This window comes from Idiotropiscis lumnitzeri, chromosome 3 (genome assembly GCF_059441095.1).
Source record: "Idiotropiscis lumnitzeri isolate Australia: NSW breed Sydney's pygmy pipehorse chromosome 3, RoL_Ilum_1.0, whole genome shotgun sequence".
Classification (NCBI taxonomy): domain Eukaryota; kingdom Metazoa; phylum Chordata; class Actinopteri; order Syngnathiformes; family Syngnathidae; genus Idiotropiscis; species Idiotropiscis lumnitzeri.
In genome coordinates, this window is record NC_142393.1 from 1,502,927 (window position 1) to 1,529,921 (window position 26,995).

Here is a 26,995-nt window from a genome sequence, read left to right on the forward strand (position 1 = left end):
CTTGGGTTCAATGAAGGTTGGAAACCACTGAGCAGACCTTTATGTGGCTGCAGCAACGTCAGTACAGTATGGCCATCTAGCGGCCAGGCCAGGTATTGTTTTTTTTTTCGGGCCCAATCCTGAAAGCTGCACTGCACACAAATGAATGTCAGGAATGCTTGAAAAGAAAGAGCATGAAGGGAGAACAATGCTGCTTCTCATCAAACTGGACAACAGGAAGTCTGTTTCGTAAAAGGAGGCATTGAAACTGAAAGCAAAAAAAAAAACAGCTCCAATTTCATTTGCGCATGATTAAAATGTGGTAATCAGTTTTTTTTTTTAATTCTCGCCTCTTTTCCTTTTATGCGTTTGACACATTTGAATCCTGCGTAAAAAGTCCAGATCAAAAGGCTTGTTTCAAAAGATACATTTTGTCTGTCTTGTTGCCTTGCAAAACGACAAAATTGCAAATGTCTTTTTAAATCTCGGTTGTCTTGTGTTCCAGATGAGGACGACTTCCAGCTAAACTAAGATGTCTAAAGATGCCTTTTCCCGATCATTTCCAGAGTCAAATCCCACACGCAAAAACTCTCCACTTGCTTAAGTAATGATTTATTGACATTTTCTTTTCTCCGACATGGTATCTCCGTTCATAGCAACATTATTTTTCCATAAAGTGTATTTGTCATTTTTAAATTACATTTAGAATGAGTTACTCACATACGCACATATTATTCCATTTCATCTTATTGCAATAAACAAGAGTAGCCAGAATGAGTCGGATATTGCTACAGTTCATCGTACAAACTCTTTGTCCGTCCCACAATGAAATTCAAAAATAACTTTATTGGCAAGACAAAGTTACATGGTGGCCTCTCGGGCTCGCTCTCTGCCCCTGCAGAAGCGACGGAGGGCACAATAAGGCTAAGGCTAGTAGCCTAAACACAGCTAACATGAAACATCTGCTCGGAAAATAGGAAACTAAGAAACTAATCTGGCTTTTTTCTTCCCCATTTGTGACTCACGAGCACGAGTCATGACGATTGCTTCAAATGTCCTGTTTGCAGAAAAGTGATGGAACGGCTCCCAAATGTGCAGATTTATTTGATCCAGAATTGTGTTAGGCCACTTTCCGAACTCCACGAGAGCGAGCGCGTCCCACCAACACATCCAAACGGAACGGAACGGAACAGCGACGGCGGACCCTGGAATAGTTCCTCACTTGCAAAAAGTCCGAAAGAACATTTTCGCTCGGGCAAAACAAAACAAAAAAAAAGAGGAGCGCAGCGGTGGACAGCGGCCAATCTCTTCTTCAAGTTGACCGACCTCAAGCGTTTCACGCTCGGAAAATAACAAAAGCAAACTACAAAAGCATTCTGCCAGTGTTGTGAGTCTCAACAGCGTTTGTCTCAAGACCTTTGCTGTTTGTACTTACCCTGTTCCCAAAGCAGAGATTACCCAGCAAAACAACAACAAAAAGGCCTTTTCATGTGAAGGGTCACTCACAAAAGCCAATTCCACCTTTTTGTTTTTTTTTTCTTCACTCTCAGTCCAGTTTAGGGACGGTTCAATATCGCTATGGGAAAAAAAATGTCAGTCTACGAGCTCCCACTTTGACACCAAACAACAACAATTAAAAAAAAATAAAAAATCATTGCATTGCAAAAGGTAAGACATTAGAACTCATTGCTTCTCAATGGAAGGAAACAGTGCACGTGGATAGCTCAGTGAGTTGCGGCATTGCTCGCTTTTCGGTCACCACGCCCAAACATCCGTCTTTTCAGGGCCTTAAACGTTTGCGCGTTGTGTCGCTTTCCTTTGTTATCGCTGCTCATATTAATGCGTGGGATGGAAAGCAGTGAACAAAGTGCTCGCTAGTCTTGGTGGAGGAAAGCAAATGGTGGTGCAATTTCATGGCTTTCAGTTTCTGGAAGAAAACAAGTGACCTTCCTGCGGTTCAACTGTCACGCCGACTCAAGATCATGGTTTTTGTTTTTTGTTTTTTTTGGCTTTCATCTAGTCTCATTCTCTGAACGCTCTGATTTTCAATATTATTGTGTTCACTTTTGTTGATGAAAGAGGGGAGGAAAAGGTGAGGGAGAAAGGGGCAGGGGAACAAAAATCACTTTGCAGGATGTAAGGCTGCAAGCAAAAACAACTTGCTTCCATAATAAGCGCAAAGTGTCCACCTGCAGTGCGAAGACCCAAGACGTGCCTTGATGACAGCTGAGTGAGACATCTCTTCTTGAAAGCACTTTGTGGCCTCCCGCCAAGAGTTCATGGTGGAAATACAGCAGTTCCAGGACAGCAGAACCTCAGAAGTCAAACAAAAACGATTTGGGGTTCAATTAAAAAAAAATATCCCTTCAAATGCAAAACCTGGGAGGTCCAAGCATCATTGTATGCAAAAGACATATCTTGTTAAACCTCCGTTTCAATTGTTTAGATTAGTGATGGCAAACATAAAAGTACTTAACTGTCCAGAAATGAAAGAACGTCTGGCTAGACAGTGTACAACATAAGCGAGACAATTCATTTTCATACCCATTAAAGTGCCGACACGTTATCGAGCAGATGCTAACACAAGTAGCTGCGTCACTGAAAGTATGATGGCGTGAAAATGAGCAGAGAAGTCTGGCAGCAGAAATTCAGACAGTTGCCTGCCTGCTGCAGTACTAAGAAATGCCAGTAGGTGGCAGCAAAGCCTTACGCTTACACTTTCCCGTTCACTTTTCATTACTGACAAACAATTTGGATTTGGACTCTTTTAGCTTGATTACACTGTGGTCACTTTCGTCTTACACTTGAAAAGAATCTTCAAATGTAACTTAAATCACCTGTGGTGTTAAAAACAGTTTTATAAACGCATGCACGACTCACATTAAGTTGTCGCTAGATAGTGGGCTGAAATTTCCGAATGAACCTAAATCCCTCCTTTTTGTGAGAAGCGAATGTTAATTGGATTGTTTTCCAAAATAAAGTGAACGATTTGGAGGTTCCACTGCACTTTCCAAACTGCTCGAGTTTCTCCCCTTTGTGAGGAAATGTTTTTGTTGGTGTCATCCATTATAGAAATCCAGATGTGTCCAAGGCTAACCTGTTCAACAACTTGCGCTAACATTTTTCTCACTTCAGCATCACAAGGGAGCTCCCACCTGTCTGTCAGCAGAACATTACATGACATCGTGTTGCTGTTACACAAGGAAGACTTGCGGGGACCTATGCATTATTACGAGCAAGCAGCGATGTGGCGCACACAAAAAAAGGTTGACTATTTCAGCAACGCTACCGAGAAAATAACGTTGCTTTTTTTGTTTTTTTTAAGTGCATCGGTTGCGAAGAGAACATTTTGACATGGTGACAGGAGAGAAACAACATGTTTCAAAGAGATGAGGTTTAGATGGTGCACATGTGTTTCTTTTGTGGCTATTCAGGCAACCGTGACTGATTGGGCCACGGTGCACGGGAGCCAAGAGGATTACGGATGGACCACGAAGCTCAATGCATCATGAATAATTATGCACGTATCTCTCCTCTGCCCATTCCATCTGCTGCTCACACAGAAGTCTCAGAAATGGAGGAAGAGTTTCGGGTAAAGGGAAAGACGAGAGAGTGCTCCTCCCTCACTGTTTTTTTTTTCTCAGTACATATTTAAATAAGTTTGGATCAGTTGCTGTCTGTGGATCATGTTTGTGTCTTCACAGTGTGCTTTCGGAGTGGCTGATCCCGACCGGGCCCAAGTCAGCGGGTAATGTGTCAGTAAGGGGAGAAGAGGATGGGCCCGTGGGTGGTGCGGATGGGCCCCGGGGCGGGTCTCAAGATGGCGTGGCTGAGGGGCGGTCCTTGCAGCAGGTGGTGATGCGGGTGCGGCGCCGGAGCGGCTGCCCGGAGAGCCAGCGGGTTTGTGGAAGCGGCCGCCGCCATGGCCGCCACCACGGCTAAGGGGCTGGGTAGCAGGCCGGGCCCCAACACTTTGGTGAGCCCCTTGGAGAATGTCAGAGAAGACTAAAGAGCCCGAGGAGCCACATGAACGAGAGACGAGAGGAAAGATACCGATGATTAGTTCCAGACTATGAACATCAAAGCGGACCTTTTTTTTTTTTTTTTGACATTTACAGTTCAACTGAGCCACAACTCAACAAATTGAGTTTGGAGACTTTGCAGTCACATGATGAGCAAAAAGGTTTGCGAGCTTACCGTCAGATCAACTCCTCTGTGCTTCTTGTGCCGGCTGAGGAGAGGGTTCGGCTTGCCTGCCATGCCGTCCCGGTGCCTTCGACTTGATATGTGCTGAAAAAATGGAACACGCAGCAAAAACGACATTACACTCAGTGGAGGGCAGTCAAGACCTTCGAGGCCTTCTCTGCTGGCCGAACATAATCAAGAAATCATGATCATATTCTTCACATTGATATCCTAGTGTTGAATTTGTAGGTGAGAGTTTTTATCCAATCAGAATTTAGATAGCTCGTGTTGCCAGGCAGATTTCATGATCCCAGAAGCACGCACTATTCGTCCGAGGCCTTCAGATACAATTTTGCTTTTACAAATAATAGACAGTTGCGATAGCCAATCAGATCGTGACTTGATGACAGCAAGGCCTTCTCGCAGGCCTTACGTCGAAGGCGATGAACGCATCTTGTGATTGGATACTCACGAATGAGGGGCCAGGGCTACGCGGAATCAACACACCCGGAAGTCTTAACCGCGACCATTCAAAAATATTTAGTCGGCTGCAAGAAGATCAGTTGGCATTTGTAGAAACTATTTGAGTGAGTGGCATGACTTACGAGTTTTCGCTCAGCCAATTTTTTGCGTTAACGGTCAATGGTTTTTCACTCGTGGAGCATTATTGCACCTAAGAAGGCACTCAAAGCGCTTCGCACGGACGTCGGATCTACCTCCTGAGGACACCACATCAGTTTCAGGTTCACTAGCTTGTTCGCGGATACTTCAAGATGGTCACAAAGGACGGGGATCGAACCCACAACCTCTAACAATTCTCTAAGAAAAAAGGACATTATTAAAAAAAATATCGCCACTCCCTGTCGACTTCCAAACTAAACATAAACCAGAGCAAAAACACCACTTAGCATCACGACAGTCTCATGAGTAGCATCAGTGAAGATTTAAGCAAAAGACGAAAGATCATGGAAAAGGGATAATTGACAGCATTGAAATGCAGGCGTAAAAAGTAACGTCTTGCGTGTACCTGTTTGAGTTGCAATTCAGAATTGACCCGCACATTGCAGATCTCACAGTGGAAGGTTCTTTCCTGAGTGTTGGGGTCCACTGGGTCACCTCCCTGCTCCCCGCTGGGCTTGGGACCCAGACGTGGATATGCCTTGATGGGGCCCAGTCCACTCCGAGCCTCCAAAATAGTTTTGTGTTTGGTACCTGCACACACACACACACACACACACACACATCAGTTTCTAAATGATTCTTCAGAATGCTCTCAAGTGTTTGAAATGAAGAAAAAAAAACGTCTGGTCACCATCTCTCTTGAGTTGATCGTTGTGACAAAGACAGACTGGATGCTTTTTGTTTTGCAAGCGGAATTTGATTGACAGCGGACGTTGGCGTAGGGCGTGGCTTCAAGCAGTCAACGGACTGGTCCACTGAGTTTGAGATCGGAAAGAGATTTTGAAGCCTCGTTCGGTAGAAATACGGATTTTTAAATTCGTCAGCATTTCAGTGGCGTGTCAACTCGACATGACATTTATTTTCATTCTACAGCAGAGGTGTCAAAGTCCGCTCTGTCCGTTTACCGCTTGTGTTCCTGGATCACTCCCTGTTGCAACACACCTGACTCAAATGATCAGAATTATTTTCAGGATTTTTCAAAGCCCGCCGAGGAGCTGATCATTTGAATCACGTAGCAAAGAGCGAGCCGGGAAAACAAGCAGGAAAGCGGCCCTCCATGGCCTCACGTCGACACGTATGCTCGACGTGGACTTCAACTTGGACTTGAACCAATCAAATAATTCAAATCATAAATAATATGATAAAAATGGGGCAGTTTTTTTTTTTGATGCTTGACAAAACAAAGGGTGCTCCCGCGGTTTTTGTTCCAGTGAGTTTTGAATGACTATGAAATGCTTTTGTAAGAACAAAATATTCATCGCAGTTAAATGAAGTTTGTGTGAGTTACAATTGAGTGGACATGATTGGAATGAACAATGCTATAAATGATTTTTGTGAAACACAAAATGCTGGACGTGTAAACGTTTAATAAAAATAAAAAAAAACTTTTTTTTACAACTTTTGTAATGTGATGTTGTTGACTCCTTAAAGTGTGTTAGTTGATCATGTTGGCTTCATAGTCCCGCATCATCCCCCCCCTCCCCAAAAGCAATGCCCCCCCGACCCTTGAAAGAAAGCCACTGGCTCTTCCTCAGACTCGAATCTCCCGAAGTTCTTTGAACAGAGTTCAGGTTTCAAAATGATGGAGGGGGGGTTAAGCGTGAGATGCGCCGAGGTTCTACTGAAGAGGACGACGGCTGCTTTCACTCACGGCCAGAAATGTTCTCTTGTGTCCTTTCTCGCCTTCCTTCTATTTGGGTGAGAAAACGGATAGTGTTGTGTGTGTAAGCGTGCCTCGGATGTGTACGGCAACACATTGCAACACACCAACGAGCGCAATACAAACATCGGCGACGTGTTTGGCAAAATGTTTGACAGCGTTACACACACTTTCTTTCCTGTCGCGACGGCCTTCTCTGCTGTGCGCTCGGTCTGAGGCCGTGCAGCACATGTCTTTATTTTTAGACCCTGCAAACATGCTCAGTTTTGTTTTGGAGAACGAGCGGCGGTCATTGATTCCAGAACATTCCAAAGTCATTTGGAGGCGGCTGGACTTGATCTGCTGTCCTTTTTTTGTTTTTTTTTGACCAGTGGTGCATTTTCTGGCTGAGCATTCAAACAGATTGTTGAATCAAAATCTCTGTTTTTCTAAGCGCAAGTGGCAAGTATTTAGTGTGTCACTAACATTTCTGTTGTTGTGTATATCGTCATGGGATAAACTTTGAATCCATGACGAATCAAAACAGAGGCTGAAACAAACTGAACCACAAATTGCACCGAAATGGAAAGTGAAGAAAGGCTGACCCTCCGAAATGAAATCTAACCCCGATGAATGCCTGCAGCTGTCCTGAAAACAAACGTTCACATATACAGTGCATTGGGAGTGTCAATACATGTGAATGTGAAAGATAAACACCAGCGCATGCGCTGCATAGAACTGACGGGCAGATTTAGCCGATACAAAGCATTTCCTCAGAGGGAAAAAAAAAAAGGGTCAAAGAGAGGACAAGAAGGATTCAAATCGGCAGATGCTGTAAAAGTGACGTTTTGCTGGGCCGAGACAAGCTCTGCGTTTTTCTTACGGGTAAATAAACATTTTTTACGTTTCAAGCGAGGGGCCTCGGGTTACGGACGGCAAGCTGCGTGTCGCAAAGGGCGGGATGAGAACATTCTTGCTCGTCTTTGCCATGGTGCCCATTTTAAAGGTCAAGATCTCACGGAACACCATCAAATAAAACCGCGACAAAAAAATATATATTATTAAAATCCTGATGATCCAGTGTGCATTTATTCCCCAAATGACTGACTGTATTTTGCAGTCTTTAAGCCGCTCAATTTTGAACCTTGCGACTAATACAAGGGTGTGGCTTTTCTGTGGATTTTTCTTTCACCACTAGGGGCGCTCTATCATTCAGAAAATACGCTAAATAAAATCTACATTTTTTTTCTCTTGGGTCTGTTCCGTTTTAATGAGCAAAGTTGTTGTCGTGTTGAAAGGCACAATCTGTTGATGTACCTTGATGTGCGTTCACAGTACAAAATCGTTCTGTATTGCAGTTTTTTCAACATAGAAAACTGCGTTTTATAGTCTGGTGCGCTTTTCAACACACGTCACTTACATAGCTAGTTGAACAAAAATGTATTGGTGATGCAAAAAAAAAAAAAAAAACAACTTTTCAAACAAATTACAGCGGAAAAGATGTTGCTTAAATTTACACAATGTCATTTTGTCAAGTGGTTGCATAAAATCAAATAATCTCTATCCTAATACATATTTTTTTTAAGTCGACTGAAAATCTCCTTCAGCTGTTTTATTTTTGGGTAGCCACTTAACGAAATAACGGAGTAAATTCCAGCAACATTTTTTCAGTGTGGCTGAAATGGGATCATTCCGAGAGCCCCCCTGATGATGTGTCGTGACACACAAGAATCACTCGTCTTATCATGTGTGAGAAGGTAACATGGGATGTTAGAAGATCCTAAGGAGCTTCTCGAACCCTTGACGAGGTCATCCTCAAGTTCGGGCCATCACCCCAATCAAGTAGAACGCTCACTTGTGATTGTATTTCACGACATTTTGCAGGAGTGCTTCTGGAAAACAAGACCCACCTTTGTTGTGAGCCTCCAGTTGCGACAAGGAATTGACGGCCACCTTGCACAAGGAGCAGTACAGCAACTTCTTCGCCTTGTCCTCCTCCGTCTCCGGGTCGGCCGGGCTGCCGGCGGCGGCCGAGACCAGGGCCGGCTCGGGAGTGGCGCTCGTGGGAGGGGTGGGACATACCGAGGGGGGGTCTTCGGATGGGGTGGGTGGGCTGGCCTGAGGGGGAAGCGGGGGCCCGTTTAACAGAGGCTGGGTTTCATCTGCAGAGAAAAGAGGGGGGGGGGGTCATGAAATGCAGCGGCGGGACGTCATTAATGCTGTCGTTAAAAAGGTCAACAGTAAAGTCTTTCACTTTGGGCTCAGCGTGTTTAAAAGCGGTGAAGTGAAACCGCAACGCTGACCGGGCGGAGATCGCACAAAGCGGAGAAAAGCACTCGCAGGTGCACGTCAAATGGTTTCATTTCCGACCGCACATGCCAAAAGTCGTAAAAAAACAATGTTGAAATTGGACATGAAAAGGAGGAGAGCGCATATTTGAAGATGTTGGGAGGTGTCTATTTGTCTTGGTTTGTTGTTTTTTTTTTTTTGGAGGTAGAAAGTCGATAGTGCAGCTTGTCCGCTTTGGTTCTTCCCCACACAGCTGTTCCTTTTGGCCGCGCTCAAGCGCAGGCATGGCACACACACACTTTGTCACGGGCCCAAGGCAGGAAGTACAAAGAAAAGCGAATGAAGTGAGACATCCGTTCACTCGGACGCCAACGCCACCTTCACATTTCTTCGTGTTTTGTTTCGTTCTTATTCCGTGGATGTTTGTGAACCTGTTCACACCGATTCGTCCACACACACGCACACACGTGTTTTAAATCAGCCTACGCCATGCCTGTGGTATTCTCCCTGGGTGTTGTCTGAATAAGACGCCCTAAATTTGGGTGGGTTACTCACCGCCCCCCCCCCACCCCCAACGAGGAGGGACCATTAAGCCCTTCTTCAAATTCCGCTGGATGTGGAGCCAAATTGAGCGTCACGGTAAAGCCCCCGACCAGATTATGGCATTAAAAGGCTTCGATGAGATATTTGCGGTAAGAAAGCAAATGCTGATTTCAGCGACTCGTTTGCTTTTTTTTAAAGATTGCCGCATGCGCTGTCATGACAGGCCGGAGAGCGCTCGCATCTGAACGTTCCATGAGATCATTTTGGAGTTATGCAAAAGGAAACGACATCCTCGCTTTCATGACATCACATCGGATGAACATGCCTTTGTGAAAGCTTTCCATTCCAAAATGGCAATCTTCTCTTTTCCACACAGGTTTGGAGGTTTCCAGCTGCAGGGTGGTGTCAAACAGATGTTCTTTTGGAAAGAGCGCTTCTTTCGCACTCGCTTTTGGTTCAAATTGAGCCCTCTCACTTGTCCTATGCGGCGAGCCAATCGTTGACGGTCTTTACATGGCAAAGAGTCGGCTCGCAAAGATTTACAACGGTGGCAATGCGAGTGGATGAAGGAGGAAGCTTGAGTAGATTCGAATCTAAATTCAGTACACATGATGCACGCCCAAAAGCTTTTGAAAACAAGATGGGAGGACAATCGATAAAGGATCCATGGAACGTTGCCTCACCAAACCTTCACATCTGGTCAAAGCGCCGCTGAACGCCTCCTCGCCTGTAAAGCAGGTCATGCAAAGGCTAAACTCGTCCAAGCAACACTCACACAAGTCCTGTTTTGGTCGCTGCCATTGGCTACGCGGTGGATTAGCCGAGGATTTGCTATAATTACCCCGCGTTTGCTTTAAGTGAGAATTTGACTTCATGGTCTCCAGAAATGAAAGAGTGACAAGTGACCTTCCTTCCGCGTAGTTTGCCTCGACTCCAAAAAGGCCCAAAATATTCGCTAAGGGGGGTGAGTGCGGAGGTCAACGAAAAGAGAGTTAACTCGGTGCAGATGCTTTATCGGAGGCGGCTGTGTCTGCAAATTGAATCCATGTCAGGAAATTAAAGTTATGTATCATATGCTGTCGCTTTGTTGGTTAAGTTGTGGCGTTGTTAAAAGAGGCTTTTAGTTTGAATCAAAGGAATGTCTGTTGTTGAGCGGGAGAGTATAAAAAATCAAATAAAATGATCATCTGATGTACCACCAGCAAATGTACGAAAGCTGCGCACTGAACACAGAAAGTCAAACTGTAATGTCGAAAACGTTAACACTGTAACATGTTCAAGTCAAGTGACATGAAAATAAAGGGCATCCCATTTCATATCACCGATGTTAACCATGCCAAATTTAAATGAGAAAATCGAGCCATTCTCTCTATCTTCAATCCACAGAAACCACGTCCCGCTCACTTCCCGACACGTTTGAGCGCAAAATTACATCTGCTAAACGCACTCGGTGGCGACAATTTAGCTCACTGGTTAGTCAAAGGCATTTCCACAGCTAGCCGCCAGTTAGCCCGCAAGCTAGGGGACATGCTCGTCTCCCTCCTTGCTTGGTGTTGTGTCATTATTTACATATGCATAATACAGACGGTTCAGGTTAAGCTAACGGTTTACTAAAACATGGTGGAACGCGTCACTCAGCCTGTGGCTCACAACTCATGACTTCATGCTAACGATATCTCAAAGAAACACAAACATATGCTATTGCGCTAGCCTCAATCACACAAATAACATCACACCTAGCAATTTACATCAAGACATTACGTTCTTTCTGTAAATTGTGGAATCCGGGGAAGAAGCGTTTTTGGGGCGGAGGAATAGTTAGCTACCCTTTTTTAAAAAAAAATTTTCTCTTGGGTCTGTTTTGTTTTAATGAGCAACTCATTTTGGAAAACATAGAAAGCTGTGGCTTATAGCCTGGGGCGGCTAGTATGTCATTTATTTTTATTTTTTCAAAAAGAGTTGCTGACGCTTCTATACAGGTGCGCCTTATCATCCGAAAAATCTTGTATTTGTGCCAGATCACCGCTGATGGGAATGAAGGCGCTAAATTGTTATCTAGTGGGGATGGAGGAGGACTCATGCCGGAGTCCAAAGTGTCTCACATGACGCTTTTGTAGGTAAAAAAAAATCTGGAAAACTGAAGTTGTGAAAATATGTAACGCTATAAGCTCCACAAGTGAGTCACGCACAGTTCTCAGTCTTCAGACATTTTGAATATGTTTAACTTATTGTCATGATGCACTTCGAAGTGAGGATTCCGAAATTGAGACAGCACAGTTACTGTCACAAACTTTGAACGTTCCACTCCCACAAACCAGCAGGAGCGCGCATACCTTGCTATCGTTGCCAGCTAAGCTTGCTAGCAGACAGGCTATTACAGATCACTTAATTGTTTATGACGGATGAGCTCGGAAACTCGATGCGCAACTTGAGAGAGCTGAGAGAGCCATTCGGAATGCAGGCAGGCGCCCATTTAACCGGTCCGGTCTGTGCGCAAACTCAAACATGGACAATGCATACAACATACATATTTTGAATCTTTCCATGATTTTGTAACCAATTCAGTGTGTCCTGTGATGATATGATAAAAAAACTAATGAAAAAAAACCCCGAGAATGGAAACAGTATCAAGTCTGTGTAACCTAATACTTGATAGTCAGGCCAAAGTCATGCAACCCAAGCTCTCACATGAAAGTCATCTGTTTAATTGACCTTGTGTGTGTGTGTGTAGCAAGGGGTGCAACGATAACAAGGTCCAACATCAAAGTGGGCGTATCAGAGAGCAGCGGGATGGAAAGAGGTGAAGTTGAGTTTGCCTTGCTTCAAGTTAACAGCTGCCTCAGCGGCAGCCACCGAGTCAAATCCTCAGCTCACCACACCAAATCCCTCAAAGCAAAGCGTATTCTCACCAGGAGGCCTATTTGGATCGGTGCAAAAGAATTCAATCAAAAAATGACGCCATGAATCTCGTGTTTTCAATCTTAAAAGTAATCGTTGGATTTACTGTACTTGATTTTAAACTTGAACAAGTCCATTACACAAATCATCAAAATCACGTGGCGTGATGATGTTAAAGAAACCAAACAGTTGGAAAGTCACAACAATTCATCATGACTGTCGCTGTGAGGATTTTTTTTTTTTTTGCTGATGTTGATGTGATTCCATTACGTTCTGTTTCATGTTTTCCTTGTGTCCCTTTTTTTTGGGGTTGTTTTCCTCGTTTTCGGTTTTTGCTTCCACCTGTTCTCGTCAGCTCCCTCCAGGCACTCGGATCCTGTCCAGGTGGAGCTCGTTGTCTCGTCAGTCTGCTCGTATTTCGTTCCCAGGTTTCCTTCAGTCTTTGTGAGCTCGTTGTGACTTTGAGTTGTCACGCAATGTTTCTTTGATTCTTTGAATTTTGTTGCGTTTCAACTTTGTTGAATCTGAGTCTCTGAGAAAAAACAGTCACACTTGCAAGGAACTTACTTGGAATAACGCGACCAAACATTGAGGCAATTGATAAAGACAGTCTGGTGAGAAGGACAAACAAGATTGTGACTTATTTTGCACCGAGGCCCGCAACTACTGGTCAAGAATCGATCCAAAGTCTCTTTTGAACGTCGGGACAAAAACAAGAAACCATGGCGTGTGGTGCTGAGCGTTGGAGTTGCAGTCAGCGGTTATTAATTGTGACATGTACATGGCTAGCTAGCTAGCTATGTCGCCACTCTGAAAATAGAGCTAAGATAGCCAATGTCCGCTGGCGTGGGCGCTTTAGAGCGCCTCGTTGTTGACGTTGCGTGTGTGCATGTCATGGAAAAAGGGTGGAAGAGAAAGGTAAAACTTTGTTTTTTTTTTTTTTAAATTCGATGTGATAGCCAAAGAGCAAGTCGGAGCTTCGCGCCTTTCTGAAACGAGAGCGGACAGAGTTACTCCTGCATTTGAAGAACCCGATTTCAACAGCGACGCTCAACCGCCGTGATGCGATATCTTCGAAATAAACGAGCATTCCGTTCGGTCCGGATATCCAAAAGCGAGCTCAGTCGTGGTGCCCCGACGCAGCGGCCTCCGATCGTGATTGGACGATTTCCGTGGGAGAGCGTCGTAAGCGCTCGGCACATGTCCATCAATGTCTTTTTGTTTTGCATTTTCTGCACAGCCACTTTGAACTAACGTCCTGTTTTGTATAACAAACGGATGGAAATTTGGAAAATGTAATCAGTTGTTAAAATAATCATTAGTGAGCAATAAAAAACTGTGCAGCGCATTTTTGTGATCGTCGTCAGAATCGGCAGCATAAAACGCAGGTCGGAAAACCCGCGTGAGGTCACTTCTTCGTCAGTGTGTGAAGTATAGTCGGCTTGTGTCATAAAGTCCGTTTGATGTTTCACCATGAAGTGCCTCACCATGAATCAAAATACATTCCTCTCTTTGCATTTTTATTTGCGTATGCAGGAAAGGTGAACAGGTTCTTACTCAGCACACGTGCCAGCCATCCACATTTTTTTTTTTTGCTCTCATTGTTCGATATCATTATTTGATATAAACAAGTTGATCCACCCAGCCAATAATATTCGTAACCTTGCATGTGGTCTCAAAATCCAGTGACCACGTTGTTGTTGGCCAAGAGAGCGTCAAAGACGTTCACATGCACATCAAACAGGAAGACGCAAGGTTTGGGGTCACAACAAGTTGATTCTCTCACATGTTTCTATTTTGCGATGCCAATAATAGCGAGCTTTCTTTGGCGCACCATGCCCGAATGCTCTCCAATGGCCATTTCAAATCCCTCGGAGAAATGGAGAGCAACCCAAAGGGACCTCTGGCTATTCTGGGATCGCAAACACAACAATCGTCGCTTGTTCAGCGCTTTCGGGGGTCAAGCAAAGAGTCAAAGACGGTTCAAAGTATAAAAGATTGCAAGACTTGGAATCCACATGTTGGCTGCACTGCCTTCCACTCACTCCGGTGGAAATGTCTGGTAAACATCAGGCCGCATGCGGGGAACCTTTTGTAAATGTCACCAAAACACGGCAGCTCTGTCGCCTGGCGCTTGATCCAAGGACAGGCGGGGACGCTGAGGGAATGGAAAATGCAGCACGGAGAAAAGGAACGGAGAGGAGGCCCACGGCCTCGAGGTGACAAAGATGAGCTGAGCTGATGGATGAAGAGATTCGGAGAAAACGAGCACAACTGGACGAGAGACGCTTGGATCATGTTGCTGTGCGACTCTTGCTAATGTTTGTTCAATGGCGCCGTTTTAATTGTTACTTTCATCCATCCATTCGTTATCTGAGCCGCTTGTCCTCACGAGGGTCACGGGAGGGGGGTGGAGCCTATCCCAGCTGTCTTCGGGCAGTAGGCGGGGACACCCTCAACCGGTTGCCAGCCAATCGCAGGGAACGCAAAGACAGACACTTCACACTCACAATCACACCTGGAGACAATTTGGAGCGCTAAATGAACCTGCCACGCATGTTTTTGGAATGTGGGAGGAATCCCGGAGAAAACCCACGCAGGCGAGAACAAGCAAACTTCACGCAGGAAGGCCGGAGCTGGAATCGAACCCACGACCTCTGTGCTGCGAGGCCATCGTGCCACCGTGCCACCAAGTTACTTTCAAAATGGAATATTACATTTTACATTAGAGCCATTTGAACGGACGTTAATAAAATTTTGAATTCACCAAAAATGAGCAGAAGCGACATTTAACTTTATTACACTTCCGACGATATCGAATGACAAATTACATCTGATGGCAATCTTGATCGTCTTACGTTTCATTAGCTGGTACTTTTGCATGAAATGAAATGCTTTTAGAGCCATGTCTCAAGCTAGCCAATGACGGTACAGCCAGACATCAAGGGAGGCGGGACTTAAACGGACACCAGTCGTGGCGAGCGAAGTGCCAAGTGAGGGAATGGATTAGCTGGAAACGCTCCGGGGAAGCAGACAGCACTGACCGAAATGTTTGGAGTCATGCTTTGCTTCACTGCATTACAGCAGAAAAAAAAAAGATAAACACGTTGACGTAATGGTGTATTTCTTCCAACTCTGCTTAATTGTCACAAAACATGAACTAGTTGGCCGAAACAAACGCGTTGAGGAATGTCCTGCTGCTCAGATTCCAAACATGTTTACATTTAACAGATGGAGAGCATAACTGCGGTCAGACTTGATCAAAACAAAATATTATTTTTGGCACGCTTTGGATTCGTCCGTTTTTGAGCACCGTGTTGCACAAATGGTGGCCAGACGACAACAGAGAGTGAATTACTGCTCCAATTTGTTTTTTTTTTTGCTGTTGTAGACAATGAGCAAGCAAAAAACAGCAACTCGGGCCTCATGTAATCTGACTGCTACGAGTGTTGTGATCATTTCCATCTGGAAATGTTAACCAGAAAATAAAGACGCAGCACGCTTGAACAGAAAGTCACTCATGGGAGGAGTCCATTTTTGCTCCTCAAGCTCAAATAAATGAACACAAAGGTTTGTGATTGGTGTGAATCCGATGCGAAGGCCCCATTTGAATAAAGCTGCAGACGAGTGCAATTTGGCGGATCTGCAAGACGCAGCGCGACGCCGCTGTGGGAGTGGTCATTTATGGCCAATTAGAGCAGCGTTTTATACCCTTTAACGGTGTTTTTTAGAATTCAAATTCATTGCTGAAGAGCATCTGCAATTGGCTGGCAACAAGTTCAGGGTGTACCCCACCTACTGCTGGAATATCGGCTCCGGCACCCCCTGCGACCCTCGTGAGGAGAAGCGGTTCAGATAACGGATGGATGTTGAACAGCGTTGATGCAGTTGATGAGCAGTTTGCCGTTGACAAGTTGTGCCCGAGATTGAGTGAAGCTTTTTTTCTGCTCGTTCACCTTGTTTGCTGGTCTCGCTATCAGAGGCAGCGCCCGGAGCTCCTGGAGGAGATGGAGAGGTGGTGGGGGTCACAGTCTGAGGCTTGTCGCCATCTTGACAGCGACTCTTTGAGGTCTCGATGCCTTTAACTCTCCTGGCGTGGCGGTTTCCTTTGTAGTGGGCTTCAGCTTGGTTCTGGAAAGCAACACGGAAAAGTTAACGTGGACGCTGAAGACAAATACACCGCAAACTGCTTCTTTCGATACACTCATTAGTTACGGACCTTTTTATATGTAAGCAAGAGTGGGTTAGCATACTAGCATACTTTTGCAGAGCGCGAGCAGTGGCTCTGCAGCACGTCATGCCCACGACCCTCTCTCCAGGCATGGCTAATAGATTTACAAGCTGTTGTGCAAATGTGATTAGGAAGGTGTTGATTGGTCAAGGGTGGCGTAATAACACAAAAATAATCATATCAACAAAAGAGGGTGAGATTGGACAGTAAACATTTGAATATTACGCTAAGGGACACGATGTAAGACTAAAGTGAACGTAATGCACCAAATTTCCCCCGTTGAACTTTTTAGGACATACCCGAACAGCAAAACATTCGGCACGTGCCTAAAGCATTTTGGAAACATGTAATATTCAATATGGATGTTGGCTATGACGATGTCGATATTATTGTGATATTTAACACGTACCGAAAGAAATGGTTTCATTTTTTTAATGAAAGAAGTCAAATATTTGAGCAAAAAAACAAAAATGACTTCTTACATGAGACGTTCCGTCGTGTATTATGTTATTCCACAGATGGCAATGAAAGGAGGGACCAAAAACCAGCACCGATCGCGACACTTGCAAGCATCTTGGCCCCCTTTGCTCCTCACTCATGACTTATTTCTCATTTCTCTTGCAGAGGTTCCCAATTAAATGTCGACGTCTATGCACATTCTGAACAATCGTGGGTGCAAAGTCCTCCGATACATCCTTGTGCAAGTCCAAAGTGACAACTACTGGCTCCGGCTTTCACGATGAGTCGGCCGATAATGCCTGAGGGAGTTCAAGCGGGACGGCGTTCTAACGGAAGGTCCATAAACTATTGTCAGCCTCATTCGTAAACAACGCATGTTATTAATCGATGGGTTGCAGGCTTTTAAGACTCCCGAGGCCACTACGACACCACTTATCATGAGAGACGTCACAGCGTGCTTGTCCACTGAAAAACCTCATTCATCCTCTTTTACAAGCGAGAATCTTTCTGAGATTTACTGCAGGGAAGGAAATAATCTCTTTTTGAAATACTCGCCATGAGCGAATGCGTTTGCAAAGAGAGAAAACAAGCAAAGTGAACCATTCATCGGTCAGTTTTTGTTTACGTATGTGCGGAGAGCAGCGCTGGGCACTTGACCCTTGCCCTCCGAGCTCGACCCTCCGCCCTTATTCATAAAAAATCATAACAAATTTTAAAAAACGTCCGTGCATGACGCCGCCGCAGGAGAGATGCTACCTACCTGCAGAAGTTTCTTTAAACATGATTAGCTGGCTAATTAACGGTTCAGATGCGCTTACTTTATTATGGTCTTGTGTGTTCTCGGAATTGTGGTAATGTTGCGCTTTGGGATTGTTGCCAGCAGTCTGAAGGGCATTTTCACATCCCACCCATTATGTGATTACTTTATTAGCCCCATAATCAAGGTTTAACTGTTCCGACACTTAAAAAGGAAAATAAAGCGCCGTTCCAAGTAGCATATTTCAGCACAACGCTTGAGTCTGCTGCCAGCGAGCTTCAAAAGCGGGTCGAGTGAGCAGATGTGCGATGTCGTGTGCCACAGTGGGGTCGTAAAATGGCAGCGAGCGGCAATTCATGGTGATTATTTTTTTTAAAGTGGCTGGTTTTCGACTCATTTAACTACATCAATAGATCTGTCCTTATAATGTCCTTATAATTATATGATACAGAGGTTGAATGTAGAGATGTCTACCAGGCGATCACCCCCCCTCCCTCCACAAATATGTTTTGGCGCATGTTGGCCATTATCAGGACAGCCATCTCCCCCCCGAACCAAGAGTAATTGACCCCCCACATCCCCATCAATAAATATTCCTGGGACGAATTTTGTTGCCAGCACGTTCCTGATATACTGTGTATATTTGCATGCTTTTTATGAATGTCTGCTGCTAATGTTATACATTAACGGCTACATTACGCCGCCGACTCTGTGTGATCTATATCTTTGCTGCTGTAACACTTCAAATTTCCCCATTGTGGGACTAATAAAGGACATCTTTATCTTTATCTATATCTTTATCTTTATCAAGACGTCAACATTGAGTAAAATGCTCAACATTTTGGCAGCTTTCCGTTTTTGCCACAAAAACCGCCCATGAGCGGTTTCAAAGTGATTGTTTGAGACGCCAATAAACTGCAATATTAAATGGATTTTTTTCACACTCTAGACTTTTCCAGGGCTTGTGAATGGGACAAATAAATCAAGAACATCCCTTTGAGCGGCTGCTGTCATACATCCATAAATGTGTCATGATGTGCAAATGTACGACTGTCATACTTTTCTCATGGATGACATCATGTTACTGCTCCAAAAGCTGAAAGCTACAATTTCATCATTCATTCTGCCGACTTTTTCCATTTCTTCTCCCTGCTACTCTTTGCTACGATGTCAACTGAAAATCCTCCAATACGGTCAGAATGCCGGCATTTGTTGAGTTTGGTGTGTGCTTTTGTTTTAGGTCTTGTTTTCTTGTGGTTCATGTTCTGACCCGTTCATTGGGTCCATTGTTTACACCTGTGCTCATCAATCTGGTCCCTTGTGTCTCATCCGGGTGTTTGTCGTTGTCTCGTCGCTATGTTTATATTTATACCCTGCTTTTATTCGGTCTTGGTCGGATCGTTGTTGCTGCCATGAACCCTGAACGAGTGTTGCTTTTGGGTCCCAGTGTTTCTTTGAGTTTTGATTTTTTTTTTTTATCAGACTTTTTTTTATTGTGTTTAGATCCTAAACCAGTGCCTTGCTGTTTGTTTTCTTTTTTTAAAATAAATTTGATTCAGTCCATCCTGCACTCCTGCCTGTTTTTCATCTGCTTCTGTGCATTTGGGTCAACCACTCCGTTTAATGTGCACTGAAACTAACCATATTCATATTTTTGGAACAGGAGTAGTGGTTTTATTCATTAGATTTTATTTTCAATGAAATTTGCTTTGTTGAGTGCTACTTCCGGTTTTAGCTACTACTTTTATTTTGAATGCAAACTTTCTGTTTGGTACTGCTCACACGTTAGGTAACTTAACGAAAAGTACGGCCAAGAGTTTCTTATTGATCCTCAGAAAAACGGACATTTCTTTTACGAGCACCCCCTCCGAAGAGGCAAAAGGTGTGTAAATGATGTTTATAAGTATTATGCGTTTGTAAATATTGAGTGTTGAATGTGAAACATGTTTTGAAATGTGTTTTAGCTCTTACGGTGATTCGATCTGAAAGGTTACACGGTTATGGATAAATGTTGCTTAAAAAGAAAAAAGAAACCACAAAATCATCAGTAAAGACACATCCTTGTTCGGCGGTCACTCCAACTTTACAGCTTAAAGTCATGATCGCTGCAATATGATGCGTAACCGTGGCCACAGGCGCAAAGGCATCAAATGGGATACCGAATATCACCGTGGGAGAGTCCAAACATGCGGAGAAGAACGCCAGCGATGTGCGTCTCTATGCACTCCCCTCAGTGCGAACGAGTACTCTCTGCTTTTTTCAATCTGTAGTTTTGTGTTCTCAGCAGGCGTACATCCAGTATATGACAAAAGATAAATACAAATGTGGCAGCCTGACAACGGACTGCATTTGAAAAGGGGGATTGCGCAATCCGAGGTGAGGCCCGGCTGCTCGCAGTCACACTTTGTGTCTTGCTCAAAGATTAAAGAATGAGAAATCATCAATTTTGATTATGAACATGATGTCCATTCAAAGTGTGGATGGCTCAACAAAAAATTGAAGCAGAAGAAGCTCCGCTTGCCTGAACACACGTCCCAAGTAGCCTTAAGAACGAGCCAAGGCCAGAGATTAAGTTAGAGAGAAGCGTGTGGAAAGTGGGAGACGTGACCTCTCGGCGGCCATCAAGGCTTTCTTAAGCTCTTCTGCTGAGCCAAAGGGATCAACTGCCACTGCCAGGCTGCTGAGTGTCAGTGGAAGGTCCGGCTCAAAATAAAAAGCATCTACACCGACACCGGCCAAACAACAGGAGTGACGCCCGGATTGGGACTTCTGGGCCATTGAGAGCCTTTCCAACGGAAAAAAAAAAAAATCTGTTTGAGCCATTACTTAACTTCCAAAGTGTTACCAGTTACATGAAAAAACACAAGACTCAAAAGTGTGTTCATTCTTGGAACGATAAATAAATTATGAGCAAACGGGATTCTAATTTACTCCCGTTTACTGCCACCAGCAGAATTGATGTATTTAACCTTCGCAAACTGTTCGATTCAAGCTTTGCGTCTTTTCCCATCCCGCGGGAATTTCGCTCACTTCTGTTGTGGCTTTTTCAAGAGCGCTATCGTTCAATGTTGCTGCGTTGTGGCTTCTTGCAGTCGCGCCGAGTTTCAGCGTTGTTGTGGTGCGGAGTTTGCAATTGTTGCGACGTTCTGCGTTCAATTTGACCCTTGTCCCAAATGAAATGTAATGGAAAAAACGGTGAACTTTAGTTTGAACGATGACATTTTAGGAGACAGCTTCTCCTGAAACTTTATTTGTCGTCTTAAACGTTTGGAGAATTGAATGTTTGGGAAAGGCCCTGAAAGTCGGAAACACGCCACAGAAACACTGGAACATCCTTAAAAAGTTTTGCCAGAAGGTTGAAAGCTGTTGGACGGCTCAATACATACAATATGTTCTTCCACTAAAATCCTACTTCATCTTTTTGTCCGTAAGATGCATGTTTTCAGTGTATCCCGATTTCGACAAGTCTTGAATGGTGAAATATCGGTTCAGTGTGAAGATGTAAGCAGAGTAGGTTTCAAGATTATAACCTTGTCGCTGCTGAACCGCACCAATGCCACGATTGCAGACTTAGCGAGTATATTTAGCACGGGTGCACTCCTGCGTGTGTCTGACCGAAACGTCTGCGCAACCGTCTTTTCAACATCCTCCTCCTGAGGAGTTCCGATGGAGAAAGTGATTCATCGAAAGTGAAAATGAAACAAAAGAAGTGAAGTCCAATAAAATAAAAAGTGGGCAGCAGTTCTGACTTGGATTCACATTTTCAGCATTTTAATAAAACTTTATCAGCGTTGACGCTCCACTAAAAATCTACTCGTAAACAAGCTATTACTCATCCTTGGCCTCGGTGCCAGATCTTGCCGCTTTGTTCCGCGTTCTTTATTACTCCGTTTGATACTTCAGCACTTGGAAACAAATTAAATTCCGACGGGGGTCAAAATGGCCCAAACAAGGCCGAGAAGTCCACCGCGGTGTTTGTGTCAATATCCGCTCAGCGGTGAGAAAACAGAGCAGTTTAGTTTTCTGGCTCGAAATGTAGTGTTGCGTACCTCCGAGTTGAAGCGGATCTGACACACGTTACAGGAAATGACCGGTCGCTTGGTCTTGACCAGTGGAAGTCCGAAGGTGTGGTTGATCACCGCCTTCTGGACGGGGTCCATCTGCCAGGGAACGACATGGGAAGGATGGAAAGAGGGAGGAGACACAAGGGAAAATGTTAACAATGAAGTTCTTGTCTCGTCTTACGTTAAATGCAAATTCTGTAACTTGAGCGTAGTCCGTTGGGATTTCAGTACAAGAGCTGCTTGATAAAGATAATGTTCTCATTTCTTTTTATTGTCAGACATTTTAGTTTGGTTTTTCCCAGAATAGTAAACACACAGTGGTGCCTTGAGCTATGAATTAAATTTGCTCAAAATCGTACTCATTACTCAAAGTGTGTATCTCAAATCAACTCTCCACACTGAAATGAATGGAAATGGCAATAATCCGTTCAAGTCCCCCCAAAATAAAACTAATTTTGGAATGGGAAAAAAAAGCTATCTGTAATATTGGACTTTATAAAACATGAAAATAAATGAAATGGTTTTTTTTTTCCTTTATTTTTTTTGGGGGGGGGCTCAATTGAATAGGTGTTGTGCTCCTTCTGGTGTGCATGCTTTAGCCATCTGGCGGTAGTAAGAAAGCGATATACTGTACGCAGTAAGCCTCAATAATATTCGTCTTTCTTCAGAAGAATATGTGCCGGTTGGTGTTCTAACATGATGTCTACATGTGTAGCGCCACCGTTTGTGTTCAAATATCTCCATTTTAAGGTTGCTATTTCTTCCTCCGTATATGGTCTTTCCCATTATGTTGGCCTTTCAGGTCAGTTTTAAAGATACAATTTGTTTTTTCACTTTAATTTGATAATAAATCAGTCAACTGGCATTGCAATAAACAGCTTGTAGCTTTTTTTTTGTGAAAATTGTAAGCCAAACGGTCGCTTGTTGTGTTTTATTAAACAAATGACTTCCTGACTGTGTCAATCAAACGAGCGTTTTTAGTGTAAAGAAGCCAGTTGAGGTAGCAGCAATCAAGACAAGTTGCTTGTGCTCCTTCTGGTTGGAAGTTTGACATTGTTGCATGCGTGACTTTTCTCCCGCTGTTGCATGCTGTTAACAACCTCAAATACATTTGACTGACTCAGCTCAGCTACTTCAATCTCATTCGAAACGCTAAGATGAGAAGAATTTATTTAGCTTTCGTTGTATATTGCCTTTCGCATTAGACGATCATCATTCAGGTCGGCACTTTGTTTGAAAAAAACATAACAAAAAAGGTAAAAGGATGTGTCACTGTTTGGGCACGTAGGAGGCGGAAAACCAAAGTCAAGGCCTGAAGAGAAAAAAAACGCACTTGGTGTTGTGTGTTTGAAAATAAAACACAAGACATTGACAGAATGTTCCAGAGAGCCTTCCAAATGTGATGCAAGCGTTCTGCTTTGGGAAAGTTCGCAGACGAGAAATTACCCAATTTGGCCCGTCTTTGTGTTTAATTTGGCCCAGTGCCAAGCTTCCCCTTAAGTCATCTCACGCCCACTCTCACTCTCATCTATTATGAAGATATCCTCAAGCAGGAGAGTTTCCTCTACACCAGCTATAAACAACAGGAATCTCAGTTGGATTTGAAATGCGTGCGCACGACGCCTTGGAAGATAATCTCAGTGACAGCACGGCAGAGAAAGCAGCACGCGTAGACGAAAAAAAACATCAGCTACGAATCTGTGATGTATAGATGAGATAATGGCAAATGGAAAGAAAAGAAAAAAACTCAACACCAAAGAATGACGCCGTGGCTTGCCGTCCTCTCACACCCTTAAAAAAAAAAAAAATGACAATCAGTCATACATTTGCCATCCAGCATGACTGCTGTTCTGTTCTTCATTCGGCCAGAAACCGACTTGAGTGGAAACCAGCGGACATAGAAAATATTCAAATTGTAGCATGTCGTCTTAAAAAAAAAAAAAAAAAAGAGCAACGTGAGGTACTCACAAGTCAGGTCACGACACATCTAAGGTACCACAGTACTTGGTTTTTAGTAGAGCTCAACACACACACACACACACACACGCGCACACCAAATGACCAACAGAAATGAAGCAGAGGTTGTTTTTTCCTTTTCCAAATTTCAACCTTTCTTATTTGAAAATTGCTTTCTAACACGTCGCCATGTCAACTTGAATTTGTTCAGCCCTAGTTTGTAGAAAGCAATCATGTGAAAATCTGAAATTGTTTCGATCCGGTATGCAAAGTGAACTCACCCAGTGTTCGACATCGCACGCCACGTATTCCCTGTCAGACGTTACCTGCAGCAGTATTACGAGAAGCACGGTGCGGGTGTGCGTTACATGCTGTACGAGGGCGTCGGCGTTGTGGAGAGCGCAGCGGCGGCCCCTCTGGAGAGCGTTTAACAAGAGCTGAGGTAACGGCACATGAATTACGGGCGGAGGTCAGCTACGATCCAGCCAGTCGATTCAGCTGTTTAAAAGTCTGTGCAGCTGCCAAGCGGCCTTTTGTTTGGGGGGTGGGGGGGGGAGTTTACACATAAAGCAAGCCAAACTCCCTCTAAAGCGCAGGCAAATAAATATTCTGCGATCATGTGAACTGGCCCCTGAGAGACTGAAGATCCAAAAGCCTCACATGCATTCAATTTACAAGAGGGCCTTGAGATATGAGTTGAATCTGTTCCGTGATGCTCGCAACTCAAGACAGTCCGATCACAAATGATCTTTTCCCCTTTGAAATCAATGAAAATGCCAGTAAGTTTTGCACATCAAAGCAATTAGCAAAATCTTTTTTTCTGACAACTTTTTACATTTACAACATTCCTAAAAAAAATTCCAGATCCGGGCCTTCAAAAAATGTCCATGTAGGACGTGTTCGACCTGCGACTTTGCAACTTTACGACGACCGTGCCTCGGCTGACATTTTAGGTTCACGCTGCGGGCAAATGCGATGATTATTTGTTATCTGTTCTTTTTATTTATTGATTTCTTCATGAGAGTCGGAAGAGCTCAAAATCCAACTGGGGCCACTTTCCTATGTGTATCCTAGATTGGGTACATTGGGGATGTTGGGGAATGTCAAACGGCCAGGTCGCTTGTATCCGTCATTGACGTCACCCGGAGCCCAAAATGCGGATCTTTTCCGCTCTTGACGCTCCTGTTGACAAACAGCAAGAGGTCCGATTGTGACAGCATTCATCAGCGTCGAAACGAGGCTTGTCATCATTGAAGGCAATCTCAACGTCATCTTCCCAGAGAGCTCCGCCTGCCCCTTCACAGCCGCGTTTATCTGAGACGGCCGCCACAATTTAGAAGTCGGAAGAATGGAGCGGCCTGCCAACAGTCCTGACCCGAAGCCAACGAGTAGGATCCGTTTGGGTGTTCTGTTCACGCTTGAGCAGGTGTCACAAGCATGTAGAAGGAGTGGAATGCCATCCCAAACAAGTGCGCGAGCAGCCTCTTGTGAATATTTTCCGAACGGCTCATTCAAGGAAATTGTGAATCGACGTCATTATGCCTCAAAAGTAATGAAGTACCCTGTCCGGGATTTTTTTCGCTGAGCCTTTCTCAAGCTCCTCAAACGACTTTTGTCATCTCTTGCCGTCTTGTCTGACTACCTTGCACATCATTTCAGTTCCCTCCCCTGCTGTGTTTGATCACGTCTCGACAGCAAATTGTTTTCATCACGTGGAACTTGAGCTCCCGGCGGCACCGCTCTGCCACTCGCGGTGTAATCTGCACTGGAGTGGATGGAACACAGTCTTCGAAGCACAAGTCGTGCGGGGTGAGATGAGACGAAGAAGAAAAAAAACCCAAAACATTCTCGAGGAGCTGTGTACTCACCTTCTCGTCATTGTCGGTGGAAGCTTGAAGCTGCATTTCCGCTTGAGCGTGTGTGCTGCTGTCACAGGTGTGTGTTTGGGTCTCACAGTGCGTGAGACTGAAAGTGCGCGATGCACGTTGCTCCCTCAAAGTCGAAGACCACGTTCAAGAAGTTTTGGCTAGTGGCGCATTGTGGTGTCGACACTCCGCAAATGTTTCCACACCTTGCATCCAGCGTCCTTGCTCCACTTGCTCTCAGCTTCCCGTCACCATGCCCGAATGTTTGCCATGGTGAGTCCCTCAAGCTGCACTGCGGTGTCTCCTCCCCTTCTCCTTCTCTCTCCCCGCCTTCCCGTGCATATTTGCTCTGTCTGGATGTGCTTGAAAGATTAGGAGAGTGTTCCACTTACCCCCCCTGCTTGCCAATGTTCAGCCACTCGAGCCGAACTTTGCTTTGCCCACAAACTCCAACAAGCAAGACCGATTGGAGAACAACATTTGGAAAGTCACTAGAAAGGTACTTGCATTTGGGAGAATACAGCGGGAGTATACGCACAAATTCTATAGTGAAAACTAGTTTTAGACCGATATGCTTTTTTTCAGGGCCGATACCGATTATGAGTAGTCACGGAGGCTGATAACCGATATTTCAAGCCAATATTCGTTGGTTGAAATACAGTAATACCCTCGCTACTTCGCGCTTCACCTTTCGCGGCTTCAGAGCTTTGCGGGTCTAAAAAATATTCGGGGCATTGTAGTTTCGCCGAGCGGCACGAGGGGGCGCTGGAGCGGTTAGACGGCCGGCGTGCGCCGAAGAGGAGAGTGGACGAAGAAGAGCACGTTCCCCCGGACACGATTTGGGGCGACGTTTCGCGCGGTTCGGACCGTACCAGAGCTCCGGAGGAGGCCGGCGTGCGTGGCAGTTAAGCCGAAGAGGAACAACTTCCGCCCGGGCATGAGCGGAGCGCGAGGCTGTCAGTTATGAATGAATAAATAAATAAATGAAAAATGCCACCTTTCATTTCACAGGGCACACCGGACGGCGTACCAGCAGGTAAAAGTCGAAGTAAATAAATAAGTACAAAAAGAGGTAATTGAATAAATACAAAAATAATGGGTGGGGAATTAAAAAATAATAAGTTTTAATAATATATATTTTTTTTGTAATAACATGAATTTCACTCTCTCTCCCTCTACCCGTATATATATATATTTATATATATATATAGGTGCGAAGTATATATAAGTATTTAATTTTATTTATTTATTTATTTTTATTTATTTCTTTTTTTTTAAGGTGCGCCGCTACTTCGCGGATTTTCAGTTTTCGCGGGTGGTCTCGGTCCCCATTAACCGCGATAACCGGGGTATTACTGTAATGGTTATATGGTGTCAAAATTTTGAAAAATAAAAACTCCAAAACATGACTTAGTTTATATGCCTTGATGCATGTGTTTATTAATCAAA

General features: G+C 44.3%; 1 protein-coding gene across 2 annotated transcripts in view; it reads right to left on the reverse strand.

Moving 5' to 3' along the window:
- Positions 1 to 571: 571 nt before the first annotated feature.
- Positions 572 to 26,995, reverse strand: part of znf385a (zinc finger protein 385A) — a 61,651-nt gene continuing 35,227 nt past the window's right edge. Inside the window, exons 1-7 of one of the 2 annotated variants that reach the window (XM_088291475.1) lie at positions 25,550 to 25,840; positions 21,711 to 21,821; positions 16,171 to 16,345; positions 8,395 to 8,646; positions 5,192 to 5,376; positions 4,177 to 4,269; positions 573 to 3,984 (exon numbers count right to left, since the gene is read on the reverse strand). In XM_088291475.1, the coding sequence (XP_088147601.1) occupies positions 3,736 to 3,984; positions 4,177 to 4,269; positions 5,192 to 5,376; positions 8,395 to 8,646; positions 16,171 to 16,345; positions 21,711 to 21,821; positions 25,550 to 25,585 (1,101 nt within the window). In that variant the 5' untranslated portion in view covers positions 25,586 to 25,840 and the 3' untranslated portion in view covers positions 573 to 3,735. Of the gene's footprint in view, positions 3,985 to 4,176; positions 4,270 to 5,191; positions 5,377 to 8,394; positions 8,647 to 16,170; positions 16,346 to 21,710; positions 21,822 to 25,549; positions 25,841 to 26,995 lie in introns of those variants that run through there. The other variant, XM_088291474.1, reaches the window with a different exon arrangement.